The sequence below is a fragment of the Euprymna scolopes genome, chromosome 28 (genome assembly GCF_053919585.1).
Source record: "Euprymna scolopes isolate OS-2025 chromosome 28, ASM5391958v1, whole genome shotgun sequence".
NCBI classification, from domain to species: domain Eukaryota; kingdom Metazoa; phylum Mollusca; class Cephalopoda; order Sepiida; family Sepiolidae; genus Euprymna; species Euprymna scolopes.
This window is the reverse complement of record NC_136509.1, coordinates 89,987,008-90,001,501: the sequence shown is the minus strand read 5'-3', so window position 1 is coordinate 90,001,501 and position 14,494 is coordinate 89,987,008. Positions and strand designations below refer to the sequence as shown.

At 35.6% G+C, this 14,494-nt stretch overlaps 1 protein-coding gene and 1 pseudogene across 1 annotated transcript in view; one reads left to right on the top strand and one right to left on the bottom strand.

The window, feature by feature from the left end:
* Positions 1-1,373: 1,373 nt before the first annotated feature.
* Positions 1,374-1,590, top strand: LOC145249886 (U2 spliceosomal RNA; annotated as a pseudogene).
* A 108-nt stretch (positions 1,591-1,698) lies between these two features.
* The window catches only part of LOC145249715 (pseudouridylate synthase 7 homolog), a 61,365-nt gene continuing 48,569 nt past the window's right edge, over positions 1,699-14,494 (bottom strand). The window contains exons 14-18 of the mRNA XM_080111593.1: positions 13,514-13,664; positions 11,425-11,538; positions 10,082-10,151; positions 6,064-6,215; positions 1,699-1,968 (exon numbers count right to left, since the gene is read on the bottom strand). Coding sequence (XP_079967719.1) covers positions 1,817-1,968; positions 6,064-6,215; positions 10,082-10,151; positions 11,425-11,538; positions 13,514-13,664 — 639 coding nt within the window. The 3' untranslated portion in view covers positions 1,699-1,816. The remainder of the gene's footprint in view (positions 1,969-6,063; positions 6,216-10,081; positions 10,152-11,424; positions 11,539-13,513; positions 13,665-14,494) is intronic.

Genomic DNA, 14,494 nt, shown 5'->3' with positions numbered 1-14,494 from the left:
GAACTTAAATAAAACACACCACTTAATCTTTTTAAAAGGGGGTGTATGTAAATTACCTCCCTTGCGCCATTAACTTAAATGTTCTCATTCGAGAAAATTTCAATCCTCTTGGTTCTGCAATCCAAGAAAATAATCCAAATCTCTTGTGGTGTAATGTATTTCTATAGAAGATTTCTTGGTTCCTTTTGGTGTGAATTCTAACGCTTCACTGGAGTTAGTATTTTTTTTTTACAAGACCAATTCTAGGCCTTAAAATAGTTCTTTCTTCCTTGGTGAAGAGGTCGTTGTAAATTCGTTTACAACTGATTTTTTAAACAGTCTTTTCTGACTAATTCTGTGTCGTTTTCCTTGACGAATCCCGATTGAAGAAAAAGAAACCAAACCACTGGTTTCTTTTGTTTAAACTTGCGATTTTTAACGTCTTTTTTCTTGACGCGGGATAGCAAGCCGACTTCTTTTTCTCGTGTTCAAAACTTCCAACAAAATGGCGCACACATCTCCTTTTATCAATCGAAAGGTACGCGTTCAACATGTGATATAACAAGCAGTAGCAGCACAAGATACACCAAGAAAGGGGGAGGGGGGTAAAGAAGGGGAGGGAGAGAGAAGGAAAGACAGAAGGTGGAAAATAAAATTTCTACAAAAGATCAAAAAACAAAAATTACTTAAAAACCTTTTCATCTATCAAAAGGGAAATAACCAGAAGACAGAGTTATCTCCCTTAACACCTTATCGAAATTCATTTTTTTTTTTACTATTTTTAATTTTGCTTTTCTTTCTTTGTTAATAAAAATTTGTTTTACTTCTCAAAATATCTTTTTTTACTCTTTTATTTTTTATTTGATTATGTTTGCGGTTTTCCGATACTCCTAGACTGAAGGAAACCGTAACAATGGGAAGGTCCATCATCATATATATAAGATGTAGCCGTCTAGACATGTATATAAATGTCAATTTCAACTGTATTTCTTGCGGTTAACATTGGCCGTGTGGTTTGTTCCTTGCTAATGGAGTCAGAGATGACTTTGTGGCTGGGTTCGAACCTCCCGACCGGCTGTAGTCATAGCTTTCTGCACTGATGATTTCTTAAAAGATGGAACACCAGTGTCTGTAGGTATTAAAAAAATAATTATAGTAATAATTAGAAGATATGTAGGTACACACATACAGAGATACAAACATTTCACGAATCTAATTTAAAAATCCCACCCCTACACAGAGATCCCTAGGTGTAAGAAAGCCTTCTACTCCAATAGTTTCTTCCCAAGAACTGCTAGACGTTGGAACTCCCTTGCGGGATTCTGCTTTCCCAACTGTACTGACATGCAGAAGTTCAAGTGTAATGTGAACAAACATCTTGCTACTCATCTCATAATGCTACTTGGCCTTTTGGCCGAGATCAAAGTGTAGTATCTGTTCTTCAGATGCGGCACTTCCATTTCTTGTTCTCTTTCAGTGGAGGAGAAATCCTTTTCGACTGAGACAATTTTTATTTTTGTACCTTTTCTCCACACTAAAAAACGACCCTGGTGTCTAACTCTGTCCCGTGGGGAGACATTGTAAATAGGTACTCATCTCATAATATATCTGCAACTTATTATATCCCTGATAGTAGCCCCCTGCTTCAAAATGGCACTGTGCCTTGTTTGGAGTGAAAATTGAATACAAAAGTTAAGCAGAAAAGAATATAAACAAGGATAAAAAAAAAACAAACATTTTATCAGATAAAAATATACATTAGACGAAGAGATGTTAAAAAAAAAAAAATGAAATGAGTTTTCTTTTTTTTTTTTTTATTCTTTCAGCAACAAAAAAATTATTGGTCAGTTTTAGAGTCTGCGGAATCTTCCACAAGTTGTGATTGATAACAAGAAGAAGTGTCTGTCTTGAGAATTTCTCGGATGGCCATTGTTGCATAACAGGAAGGCGGAAGCGTAATGCACAATCGGATCGCTTTCATCTTTCCGTCTGAAATACGAGAAAAGAAAAAAAGTTATGTTTCAGAATTTTTAGATAGGAATTTCTTAATGAGATCAGACTACTACAGGCGTGATTTCAAAAGTAAAATATGATTCTTTTTTTTTTATTTTTTACTATAAAATGTGAAGAGCTATGAGGACGGGAGCAGTACCATTAAAACGAGCAACCTTTTGTGCTCCAGAATTTTTTTCTTTTCTTTTTTTTGTTGAATGTAGGAGTCACCACTTATCAAGGCCAAAAGGCCACTCGAGGACAAGGGTTAAAGAGTGTACAGTAGTCAATGGGATAATATTGTAGTAATTGTTAGTAATGGAAATTTGGTAAATTGGATTTCTTAACGGGAATGGCTCATCAAGAACTTGTTTACGTTGGACGTGAAGACGACCGTATTGTAGTCAGCTGGAAAGCAGACAAACAGAAGAGAGTTCCACAGGTGTGCAGTTCTAAGAAAGAAGCTTTGTTCATGGAGTCTACATTTAGGTTCAAGCCCAGATAAAGAGTGGGGGAAATTATTGATAGTGGTTTCAGCTAGACGAGTGTTTCTCGTGAAAGTTTGGCGAGGGAGGACCATAGATTGGAGATCAGATGAGCACTTGCCATGAGACTAATGATAAAACAGAGACAGGCTTGCAACATCTCTTCCGTAAGAAATAGGTTGCAGGGAAGAGAAAAGGGCATCCTCTATTAGGCTAACAAGTCTATGTTGAACTCTATCAAGGCAGGATAAGATCTTTCTAGCAGCTCCTGCCCAGATGTGGCAACAGTACTCCATTCTTGGACGTACTTGGCTTTTATATAGGCAGAGAATTGCATCAGCAGTGAGATAACTACTGGATCGATAGAAGAATCCTAACATTTTCCCGAGCAACCTTGGCAATGGATTTGATGTACGTGTTCCATTTCAGATCAGGAGTAAAGGTCAAACTCAGAAACTTGTCAAAACATGGAACCTCCCCAAGATGAGAACCATTCATTTCAATTGATGCCAGATGGGGGATCAGAGCGTTGATGATGTAAAGATAGAAGCTTGGTTTTAGATGCATTAAAAGTAACCAGCCACCTCTTTCCCCATTCTACCACGTGCTCAAGATCAGAGGAGAGAGAATCAGAGAACTTGGTCATTTACGGTCTTTGGTGTGCTGCCATAGATGGTAGTCTTGTCAGCATGAATGTTTATGAATGATGTAAGGATGTGATTTGAAAGATTATTGATATAGATCAGGAAGAGAGTTGTTTTTCTACAGTCACCATTCTCAATGCACTTTTACCAGAAATTCAATGACACATCTTGGCTTCTGATGCACCTTCATGACAGGGGTTGCTTTCTTGGAGTCTCATACCGTCAATATCTGCACCAAAGAGATGAAACTTTCAGATCATTAATGCTTAGAAGCTCAGTCATGACAATGCAATTTGCAGTCCCCTCTGATCCATTTGGGTGGAATGAAAAGCAGGAGGCATTATCTACCAAGATCATTCAAAAAGTAAAGCCTCATTTTTTTTGTTTTTAATTAAAAAAAGTTGAAGAGCTATGAAGACGGGAGTCGTACCATTAAAACAAGCGATCTTTTGTGTTCCAGAAATTAATTTTTTTTTTTACATAGACATCACTATTCTCAATGCACTTTTGCCAGCAATTAATGATGGCTGTGCATGGGCATCTGGAGTATGTTTTGTCATACTAGCTGTGATCGCCCCACTTATACCTTGAAACCATGTTCATCCCTTTCACCAATGCCACACCAATGCTGTGGGCGCTGCGATTTTCTTCTCTTTCATCGTTTATGACATTGATGAGTGCCGAAGGGGAGAGAACTTTTGAAAAAGTATAAAAAATAAACAACGCAAGAGAAATAATAAAAAACAGATGTTTCGACACATTAAATAATAATATATTTATTTATCAACATAATGTTATACACTATATACACAATGCTTCAAGCAAACTATAATATTTTCCTTGTACATATCCTCCATAATCTATATAAATAAAACTGTGCCGAGCAAGCACACGAGTTGGGTCTACCTGTGATGAAAAGCGAACCCGGGACCTTTCGATTACAAATCAAGTCTACTAATGAACTGTACCCATCTTACCCCAAAGTGACGATTTAGTTTCGCCCAATGACTGTCAAAACCAAGCTGATAAGTGATTCAGCGTTTGAAATACACTGCTTTGAGAATGTGTTTCACGTTATTGCATTTCGTAGTGATGCGTGTCGATTCGGTGAGATTGTTCAGTGCTGCTTAGGAACATGTGTCGATTTAACTTATTGTTTGTGACGCTGCATGTTGATTCAGCGGTAGTGTTTGGAATTGCGTGGACAAATTTTGACTGTGCTGTCACTTGTGAAAACAAAATATATATATATATACTTTTTTTTTTTCTGGTTGTAGCGACAAAAGCAGTATGTGTGTGTGTGTGTGTAAATATTTAAGCAATAAACTCTTAAACTACTGGTCACATAACACTAAATTGAAATGGATGGCTCTCATCTAGGGGAGGCTCCATGTTTTGACAAGCTTCTGAGTTTGACCTTTACTCCTGATCTGAAATAGAACACACACATCAAGTCTGTTGCTAAGGTTGCTGGGAAAATGGTGAGATCCTTCTACCACTCCAGAAGATATCTCACTACTGATGCAATTCTCTATCTGTATAAAAGCCAAGTACGTCCAAGGATGGAGTACTGCCGCCACATCTGGGTAGGAGCTGCTAAAAACAGCCTATCCTTCCTTGACAGAGTACAAAATAGACTTTGTGGCTTAGTGGGTGGGGGATGCCCTTTTCTCTTCCCTGCAACCTCTCTCCCACAGAACAGACGTTGCGAGCCTGTCTTTATTTTATCGTTATTTCCATGGCAAGTGCTCATCTGAGCTCCAATTTCTGGTCCCGCCTCGCCAATCTTTCACAATAAACACCCGTCTAGCTGAAGCCACTGTCATTAATTTTCCCCAATCTTTAGCTATGCCTAAATCAAAATGTAGATTCCATGAACAAAGCTTCTTTCTTAGAAGTGCACGCCTGTGGAACTCTTTTCCGTCTGCCTGTTTCCCACCTGACTACAACCTGGATGTCTTCAAGTCCAGCATAAACAAATTCCTGATGAACTTCCCCTTAAGTAAGACACTTTATCAAATCTTCAATACTAATGATTACTACAGTACTATCCCATTGATTACTGTACACGCAATAACCTGCATCCCCAAGTGGCTTCCGGGCCTTGATAAGTGGTGACCTCCATGTAAAGAAAAAAAAACAAAAAAAAAAAAACAGTGAAATTATTAGGAAATAGTAATTATGCCTCAAGGCTGGTTTAGAATGAGTAAAATCTTTGTTTGGATGGCTGAATAATGTGTACAGAAATATGTTGGTAAGTTGAAATGCAAAATATGCAAGCTTGTGAACAGTGAAAGCAGAAATGGGAAGCACGCAAGTCATGAGATTATCGGAGAAAGTTAAATTTTTGTAGATGTAGAATTAGCAGTGAAAGAATAAAAAGCAAAGATAAATCAAGAAATATGAAACTGAAAAGATAAATGCAATGAGAAAAAAAAGAAACAAAAAAGAAACATGAAAAGGAAAACAAAAGAAACAAACATAAGAACAAAGGAAATGACAGAAATACGCGAAAAAACGAAACAAGAAACGGAAAAGAAACAAGCGAGAAACTAAAAAAAAACAAGAAATAAGATAAAAGCAAGAAAAACGTAATAAAAAAAGAAACAAGAATAAAAAAACGTAATTAAAAAAAAGAAACATGAAAAAAAAAGAAACATGAAAAAAAGAAACATGAAAAAAAAGAAACATGAAAAAAAAAAGAAACATGAAAAAAAAAAGAAACATGAAAAAAAAGAAACATGAAAAAAAAAGAAACATGAAAAAAAAAAGAAACATGAAAAAAAAGAAACATGAAGCAAAAGAAACATGAAGCAAAAGAAACATGAAGCAAAAGAAACATGAAGCAAAAGAAACAAAATAGAAATGAGAAAAGAAAATAGAAACAAAAAAAAGCAACAAAAAATATCAAGAAAGAAAATAAGAAATTAGAGAAAAATAAATAAATAAAACTGTAAACTAACCATCAAAGCTTTGTACCTCTTTCCCCCCATTGAGGGTTTCGTAGTCACTTAATATCAATGAAATGGTTGGATCATCGTAGTTGTACAGCTGCCAAGACACATCTGATGGTTTTATGATGACCTTTCGGTAAGCACCAGGGAGGGAATAATCTCTGGAGGAAGAACAGAAAAAGAATTATTTTTACTTTATTACAAATAAAATATTTGATGGAGAAAATCTCACTCATAAATTCGTTTTTCAGAACAATGATAAAGGGTGGCCATCTAATATCGTCAGAATTTTCCAGGCAGTTTGTGTAAAACGCTGGAAGGTTCAAATGAAAGTTTCATGATTTAAAATTTTTCTTTTTTTTGTGCAAACAAATAATATACTATTTATATTAGGAAGATAATTCAATTAAAATAATTTTCTTTTTTTTTTATTACGAAGAAAACACAATGTTAAGTGTTGAGCCATTATATTGAACAAAGATGGCAGTAGTAAATCAAATTGGCAAAGAATCAATGCAGTCACAATCTCAAGTGTTCAGTAATTCTTAAGAACAAGGATGGCAGTATTAGGTCGGCGAAGAATCAATGCAGTTACGATCAGCAGTGGTTCAGTCATGTCAAGATGGAGACTGATAGTGAACTGACTTGCATCAAAAATTCAATATTTTTATGAGGTCGGAGGCTTCTCATTGGTTGATTGTCCTAACGCGTAGTAATAAATAAGATTGTCCAACTCATTGGGGTCATACCCTCATTACAAATCAAAAATATTTTAACACACAATGAATAATACATTTCTGAATTTTTAAGATGAGGATTGGCTATTCATATTATTTGGATTTTTTGGACTACTGTTCTCATCTCGAGTGTCATTTTCACAATGTTTCGGTCGATGTAACCTCTGACCTTCTTTAGGCGTATCATGTTGAATTTTGGAATGTTTCTGTTAAACTGGATGGAATTTATAACAGAATCCTTTATTTACTTTTACATAATAAAGCAATAAACTCTTTCAAAGAGCAGGAACTTCAAATAATTTTATAACATTTATTTGTAAAAATTTGTACAAGCTTTGCTACATTGGCATGACAATGTTTCGATCTGTAGTTATTAATAACAGAGTTCTAATCAAGAAAAAAAATGTCACAAATAATCTATTTTCTCTTATCAATTAACGCACCCCCCCCTCTCACTGAGTGATTTGGTCACACACTGACCAATCAGCTGGTAGGGGGAATTGATTCATCTGTTACCTAAGGAAGGAACATCTTTATTCCCATTTGGAAAACACAGCTGGCCAGCAGAGAAACTTCCTTTCTCTCTCATCCCTATCCACTCGACATTCCGGCATCGATGATTTTCATCGAAAATAACTGCTGCCGACCTGAGACTATACAAAGAGTGGCTTCCTGATTCGCAGACCCAAAAGAACCTTCTATTCCTTCTTTCTCAACCTGGCCACAGTGCAACTTTCAACTTTCTGCTGCTAAAATAAATTCTTTCATTGTTTTGCTAACGGGCTCTCTGGACAAATGTATCTTTAGTTGACCATTGAAACTAAAACAAATAAATTTCACCTAATAAATGAACTAAATATTTTCGTTTACTAGCCAAATAGAAAAGTTACTAGCCAAACCCATGTGATTTTTGGAATATGACACCTTCGTTCTGTTACGATTATGTACATAATACAGTTTTACCCTGTATTTTTTTAATAAGTGCAATTCTAAATATACAACAAATTTTACGTTGATGATACTTGAAGGTATAAGCATTTTAATTTTTCAGATGTTTTTTTTTTAAACAGCCTTCGTTAAAAAAAAAAAAAAAAAAAAAAAGTATATTGTTCTATTAAACTTTTATTGTTTAAATAATTTAACTTTATTCATTAAAAAAAAAAAAAAAAGTTTAAAAGATATTTTTCACTCGGTAATGAACTTTGGAAAATTGTCAGTGAAAGAAATACAATCGGCAAAAGATAAGCGTTTCATTATTTCTAGTCGCCACTTTGAAAAGTCAATCGCAATGTAGGGTTTTGTTATTTGTTCCATGCTTTTGTGTTCGACGATTAATTAAATTATTAGGGGTTCCCACAGCCCACCTCCTAAAACTGTCTTTAAATAATTTTAGATACAAATAAAAACAGATGGTACTGGAGCACTTATTGAACCGTGCTAAAATAATAACATTATTTAGAAAGCCATTCTTAATATGGGGAGAGGAGGGTGTTTTGTAATTATTCTGTACTTTCACCTAACAAATTAATTAAAAAGATATATATCGTAAACCTTTAATGTAACTTGAAAATACTATAAAAATATCACAGTTCAATAATTGCACAAGCACAAAAACAATACAAAACAATACAAAAACAACCTTGATTCCAGTAAAGCAACTGGCCCTGAGGCCATCCCAATTATAGTGTTAAAAAAGCTTCAACCGGAACTTGCTCCCATACTTACGAAACTGTTTAAGCATTGCCTTAAGGAAAAGTGCTTTCCAACACCCTGGAAGACCTCATCAGCATGCCCTGTATTTAAGAATTCAGGTGATAAGTCATCTCCCTCTCAGTACAGACCAATAAGTCTCCTGTGTGTTATGAGCAAGTTGCTGGAATCCATAATAAATAGAGAAATAGTAAACCACCTCAGCAGAAACAATCTTCTTAGTGACACACAATATGGTTTCCATTCTGAAAGATCTACCGCAGATGTGCTAACGGTTATATCTCACAGTGAATCTCTTAACAAAGGCTTCCTTTCTAGGGTAATTGCTCTTGACATATCAAAGGCCTTCGACAAGGTATGGCATAAGGGCCTACTTCACAAGATTTCCAGCTATGGTATAATTGGAAATGTTTTCTCAATCATTAAATCATTTCTCTCCGATAGGCTCATAAGAGTAGTGGTCGATGGACAAAAATCAGAGGCCTGCAGTATTAATGCTGGAGTCCCTCAAGGGTCAATCCTGGGCCCAACTCTCTGATCTACATCAATGACCTCCCTAAACACATACTTAAACCATTCGTTGACATCTATGCTGATGACATGACCATCTACAGCAACACATCAAAGGCTGTAAATGACAAAGTTCTCTTTGATTCTCTCTCCTCTGATCTAGAGCGCGTGGTTCAGTGGGGGAAGACGTGGCTGGTTACCTTTAATGCATCTAAAACCAAACTCCTATCCTTACATCATCAACGCTCTGATCCCCATCTGGCATCAATTGAAATGGATGGCTCTCGTCTAGGAGAAGCCCCGTGTTTTGACAAGCTTCTGGGTTTGTCCTTTACTCCTGATCTGAAATGGAACACGTACATCAAGTCTGTTGCTAAGGTCGCTGGAAAGATGGTGGGATCCTTCTACCGCTCCAGAAGATATCTCACTACTGATGCAATTCTCTATCTATATAAAAGCCAAGTACGTCCAAGGATGGAATACTGCTGCCATATCTGGGCAGGAGCTGCTAAAAACAGCCTATCCTGCCTTGACAGAGTACAAAATAGACTTCGTGGCTTAGTGGGGGGGGATGCCTTTTCTCTTCCCTGCAACCTCTTTCCCACAGAAGAGACGTTGCGAGCCTATCCTTGTTTTATCGTTATTTCCATGGCAGGTGCTCGTCTGAACTCCAATCTCTGGTCTCCCCTCGCCAATCTTTCACGAAAAACACCCGTCTAGCTGAATCCACTGTGAAAAATTTTCCCCACTCTTTATCTGTGCCTAAATCAAAACGTGGATTACATGAACAAAGCTTCTTTCTTAGAACTGCACGCCTGTGGAACTCTGTTCCGTCTGCCTGCTTCCCACCTGACTACAACTTGGATGTCTTCAAGTCCAACGTAAACAAATTCCTAATGAACCGCCCCCTTAAGTAAACACTTCATCAAATCTCCACACTAACGTACTGTACTTGCAATAACCCTTATCCCTGAGTGGCTTCCAGGCCTTGAAAAGTGGTGACCACCGTGTAAAAAAAAAAAAAAAAAAAAAAAACTAAACAATACAAAACAATACTAAACAATACATACTTGTTAGAATGTCTCAGCTTATCAATATTTAAGCCATCATTCTCCAACATTTCACGGTACCAAGAATAAGCTGAAATGAAAAAGAAGTTAATCAGAAATAAAGTTAACAAAAGTCGAGAACAAATTTGTAAACTACTACATTTGTTATTGTGACATTATCCATTGTTTGTGGCTGTCAGAATAAGGAAAATATCATAAAATATGGATAAAGAGTAGAAAAAAAAAATATATATATAGTTTTTTTTTTGTTTTGTTTAAATCACTTTCACCCCAAACAAGGCACATCACCACTTGGACGTAAGGGACTACTATTTGGGACCATGTTTAGGGGAAATGAGCAAGATATTGGTTTACAATACATTTAAACTTCTGTATGTCAGTACAGTCAGGGAGGCAGATCACAAGAAGGGAATTCCAAAGCCTAGTTGTCCAAGGGAAAAACTATTAGAGTAGAAGATTTTCTGGCATTTAGGGACCTCTGTAACAAAGGGGTGTGGTTTTTGTGACTAAACAGGTTTGTTTGGAGTATGCATGTCAAGGGGACACAAGTGCAACGAGTTCATCAGAGCAAATTCCATTAAAATACTTGTAAAACTAGCATAGGGATGCAACATTGTGGTGATGGGACAGGGGTTGGAACTTAGTTGACGGTGCAGGACCTATTAGATTGGAGACTCTTTTTTGGGCACTATCCAAGAGAGAGACACTAGCGGTAGATGCACCAGCCAAAATGTGGCAACAATGCTCCATGCACGAGGGAATGGTGGCTTTACAGAGGTACAGGATACGCTCAGGTGTGAGTAATCTTGCACGATAGCAGAAACCCATCTCCTTTGCAGCAGCTTTTGCAATGTCCTTAATTTATTTGTTCTAGTTGATATTGCCATGAATGTTGAGGAGTTTGAGGGAAAGTTATTCTATGGACTTAAAAGATAACTGCCCCTTGTGATCCCAGATTTAATCAATCTAAGGAAAATCTGAATGAAGAGCAAAAAAAATTAATCAAACACTTCTAAAACAAATGTTTCATGAAACATTATGTGCATTTCATCCCTGTTTAAAAATTATTACATTTATTTCAAGCAAAATATCCTTTTTGCTCTAAGGTCTTCAAAGCAAACTCGGGGGGGGGGGTAGGACAAACAAACTGCAAATTCAACAGAAAGATTCTCAGAGTTTAGCAAGATATATCTGAAGAAGCTCAGAGGTTACATGAATGAACCGTTGCGAAAATAACACATGCGAGCAGTAGTCTGAATAATCGAAATAATTTGTACTATCAATTTTTTGAGATGAGGATCTCAAAAATTCAGAAACACTTCCTTGTTATCTTTGTGACTTACCTTCATTTTTGGGATACATGATGTCATATCCAGGCAAAGGCATCACAACATCATGAATGGTGTAGTTCCTTATGTTTTCAGCTGTGATAATATGCGGCTGTTCTCGGGAACTATCTGAAGAATTCAAGATTTAAAATTTTTTTTTTTTTCAGAGATGCGAGTAGACATTGGCAAATGAAACAAATTGAGATGAATTTTCCGAACCTGTGAGACCCTAACCCTCTCTTGTGTTTGTATAAGTAAAGTGTTGTTTTAGAAAAAAAAAAAAAAAAAATACTCATAAAACTTACTAGGAAAAAATCCGTGAGAAGAACTGCCAAAACGAATTCAGGTTTCAAGTTGCAAAGAAAATCAAAGCTCGGTATTTTCCTTACAATAAAACAATGGATTATTTGATGTCAAATCATTTTGAAACCTATACCCTCAAGTGGTTTCCAATTTAGAAAATTTTCCATTTGGTGTAAATCGCATCGCGCTAGATGTTAGCCAGGGAAGATTTTAATAACTACATTTTCTTTAATATTTCCAGTGACCTTGAAAATTCACTCAGCTGAGTTTTTTTGACTCAAGAAATCCAAAAATTTGCATAAGATTTTTTTTTTTTTTTTTTTTTTTTACAAAGGAGTCACCACTTATCAAGGCCCGGAGGCCACTCGAGGATAAGGGTTAATGGGTATACATTAGTTATGGAATTATAGCGTAGTAATCATAAGTAGTGGAGATAAATTCGTAAATTGGATTACTTAGAGGGACGGTTTGCCAAGAACTTGTTTACGTTTGACTTGAAGACTTTGCTTAGAAATTAAGCCTTTTTATCAGATATCGGAATTTTTGACATGTGCACCAAAAAAAATAAAAAAATAAAAAAATAAATACGTGGCAAAAAAAAAAATAAATAAAAATAAAAAAAAATGATGCAGATGATATGGTACCAAGTATTTTTTCTTTTGGACATTCACAATGAAGTTCATCAGGATTAAAAAATGGTAAAACATTCTTGTTTTGTTCACTCAGTGTTTGTTCAAAGTTAGGTCTTTGTTCCAAGGGAAACAACTAATCTGGGTACCCCAGTCGAAGTTGGGGAAACGCTACCTAAATTTATTTACAATTCATATTGAAATAAGTTTTAGAAAGTAAAAGTTAAAACTCAGTGATCAGATATTTACAATAAATCTGAATTGGCTTGGAGTTACATGCTTAAGTTTTCATGATGTCCATCTGTTGTGCAAGTCACAACAAAAGCTGACGATTACGGGTCAAGACCAGGATGATTGGACTTGGAATTACTCTCTCTCTCTCTCTCTATTTATATATATATATATATATATATATATATATATATATATATATATATAAGATTTAATGGGTAGAAAGACCAGATGAGTGTGAAATTGTTTTGGAGTTAATCAAAATGGTGTTTACGTTCGATTACAAAAAAATCAAAAACTAAAAGAACAACTATCCAATATCTTGAAGATAAATATTTTACTATTTAAAAAAAAAAAAAAAAAAAATTCAATTTTATCTATATTATTAATCTCACCTGTCTGTTTAAATGTATGTATGTTGCACAGGTGTTTGGAGGTGTGTGTTGAGCAAAAAAAAGAAAAAAAAAAAAAGAAAAAAAAAAAGTGGTAGTAGGCAGGCAGGCTGGAACCTGTACCATGAAGGAGGAGAAGAATGTGGAAAGAAAAAAAAAAAAAAAAGTGACGTCTTTACTGTTGCATCCATTGCCAAACTGTAAGCGAGGAAGGTTTAAATTAATCTAGTCAATTGAAAAGAGGTAATGACTTTCGAAAATATTCTTGAAAAAAAGTGACCCCTCCTTGTAGAAAAGTGCTCAGTTGAAGGTAAAGGAATTAATGTTTTTAGCCAATTTTTCAATATTTGTTGTCTGAAGGGTCGAGCTTCAAAGTGATACCGATCTTGTGAAAACCCGTCATCTATGCCGAAAGTTTTAGGCAGACATACAAACATACATACATACATTTAAACAGACAGGTGAGATTTACATAATAGATTTTTTTTTTGTTTTTCTTATACAAAAACCAAACCTTTGCAATTTTCTACGGTCGAAAAATAAACTTACCAGGATCTCGAGATGAAGAATCAGAGTGATCAAAGACTAAATCCCCGATAACGGGCATCAAACCAAATTGGCGAATTCTTCGGGAGACCATCGTATTCCATACAAAACTCTGATAACTGTGGACATACATAAGGCGAGTGTTACGTGGAATCTAAAGAAAGTAGAGAAAATGGTATAGCACTCAAGAGAATCAGTTTCTTCTTTGCTTAATGGTTGTGCTTACTTTTTGTTGTTTTTGTTGTTGCATATTTCTTAATAGTAATGTTGGAGACGCCCCTCCATGAGATTAATGGACTATCTCTGGTGACGTCACTCCGGTATCGAGTACCGGTGCCCAGCAGTCAAAGATTGGCATGCGACCAAGCAGGTCGGGTGTACACGCCCCACCGTTGAGGAATGGTATTGCTCAACTTGCTTTGCCTGTAATCTATGTGAATATATGTTCGTTTTCTAAAAATCCTGTGTTCTTTTCGTTTATTACCATTTAACCCCATAACATAAGCAGGGATATTTTTTTTTCATGGAAATCATTTCAGACAGTTCATGAAGCCATTAATGTAAGGAGGCAAAAAAAAAAAAACAAACTATTTCTGAATTTTTGAGATAAGGATTGATTAATCGTATTATTTGGATTCTTTGGACTACTGTTCTCATCTTGAGTGTTATCTTTGCAATCAACGTTGTGAAAATAACATTCAAATTGAAAGCAGCAGTCCGAAGAATCCAAATAATACAAAAAGAAAAATAAATACTACTTCAAGGTAAAAGCCAGCCAACATTAAGTGTGATATACATAGATTTCAACCCATAAAACAGCAATTTTTTCCCCTTTGCCAGAAACATCGGTCATAAATTGTGAGGATTAAAGGAGTTATAAAGTTGTTGAAAGTGAACCTATTGTTTACTTTATATTTTCCTTTAAGGTTTCATTTAATATGAGTGGCTAATGGAGTAAAAAAAAAATTTAAATAAAAGAAAAAA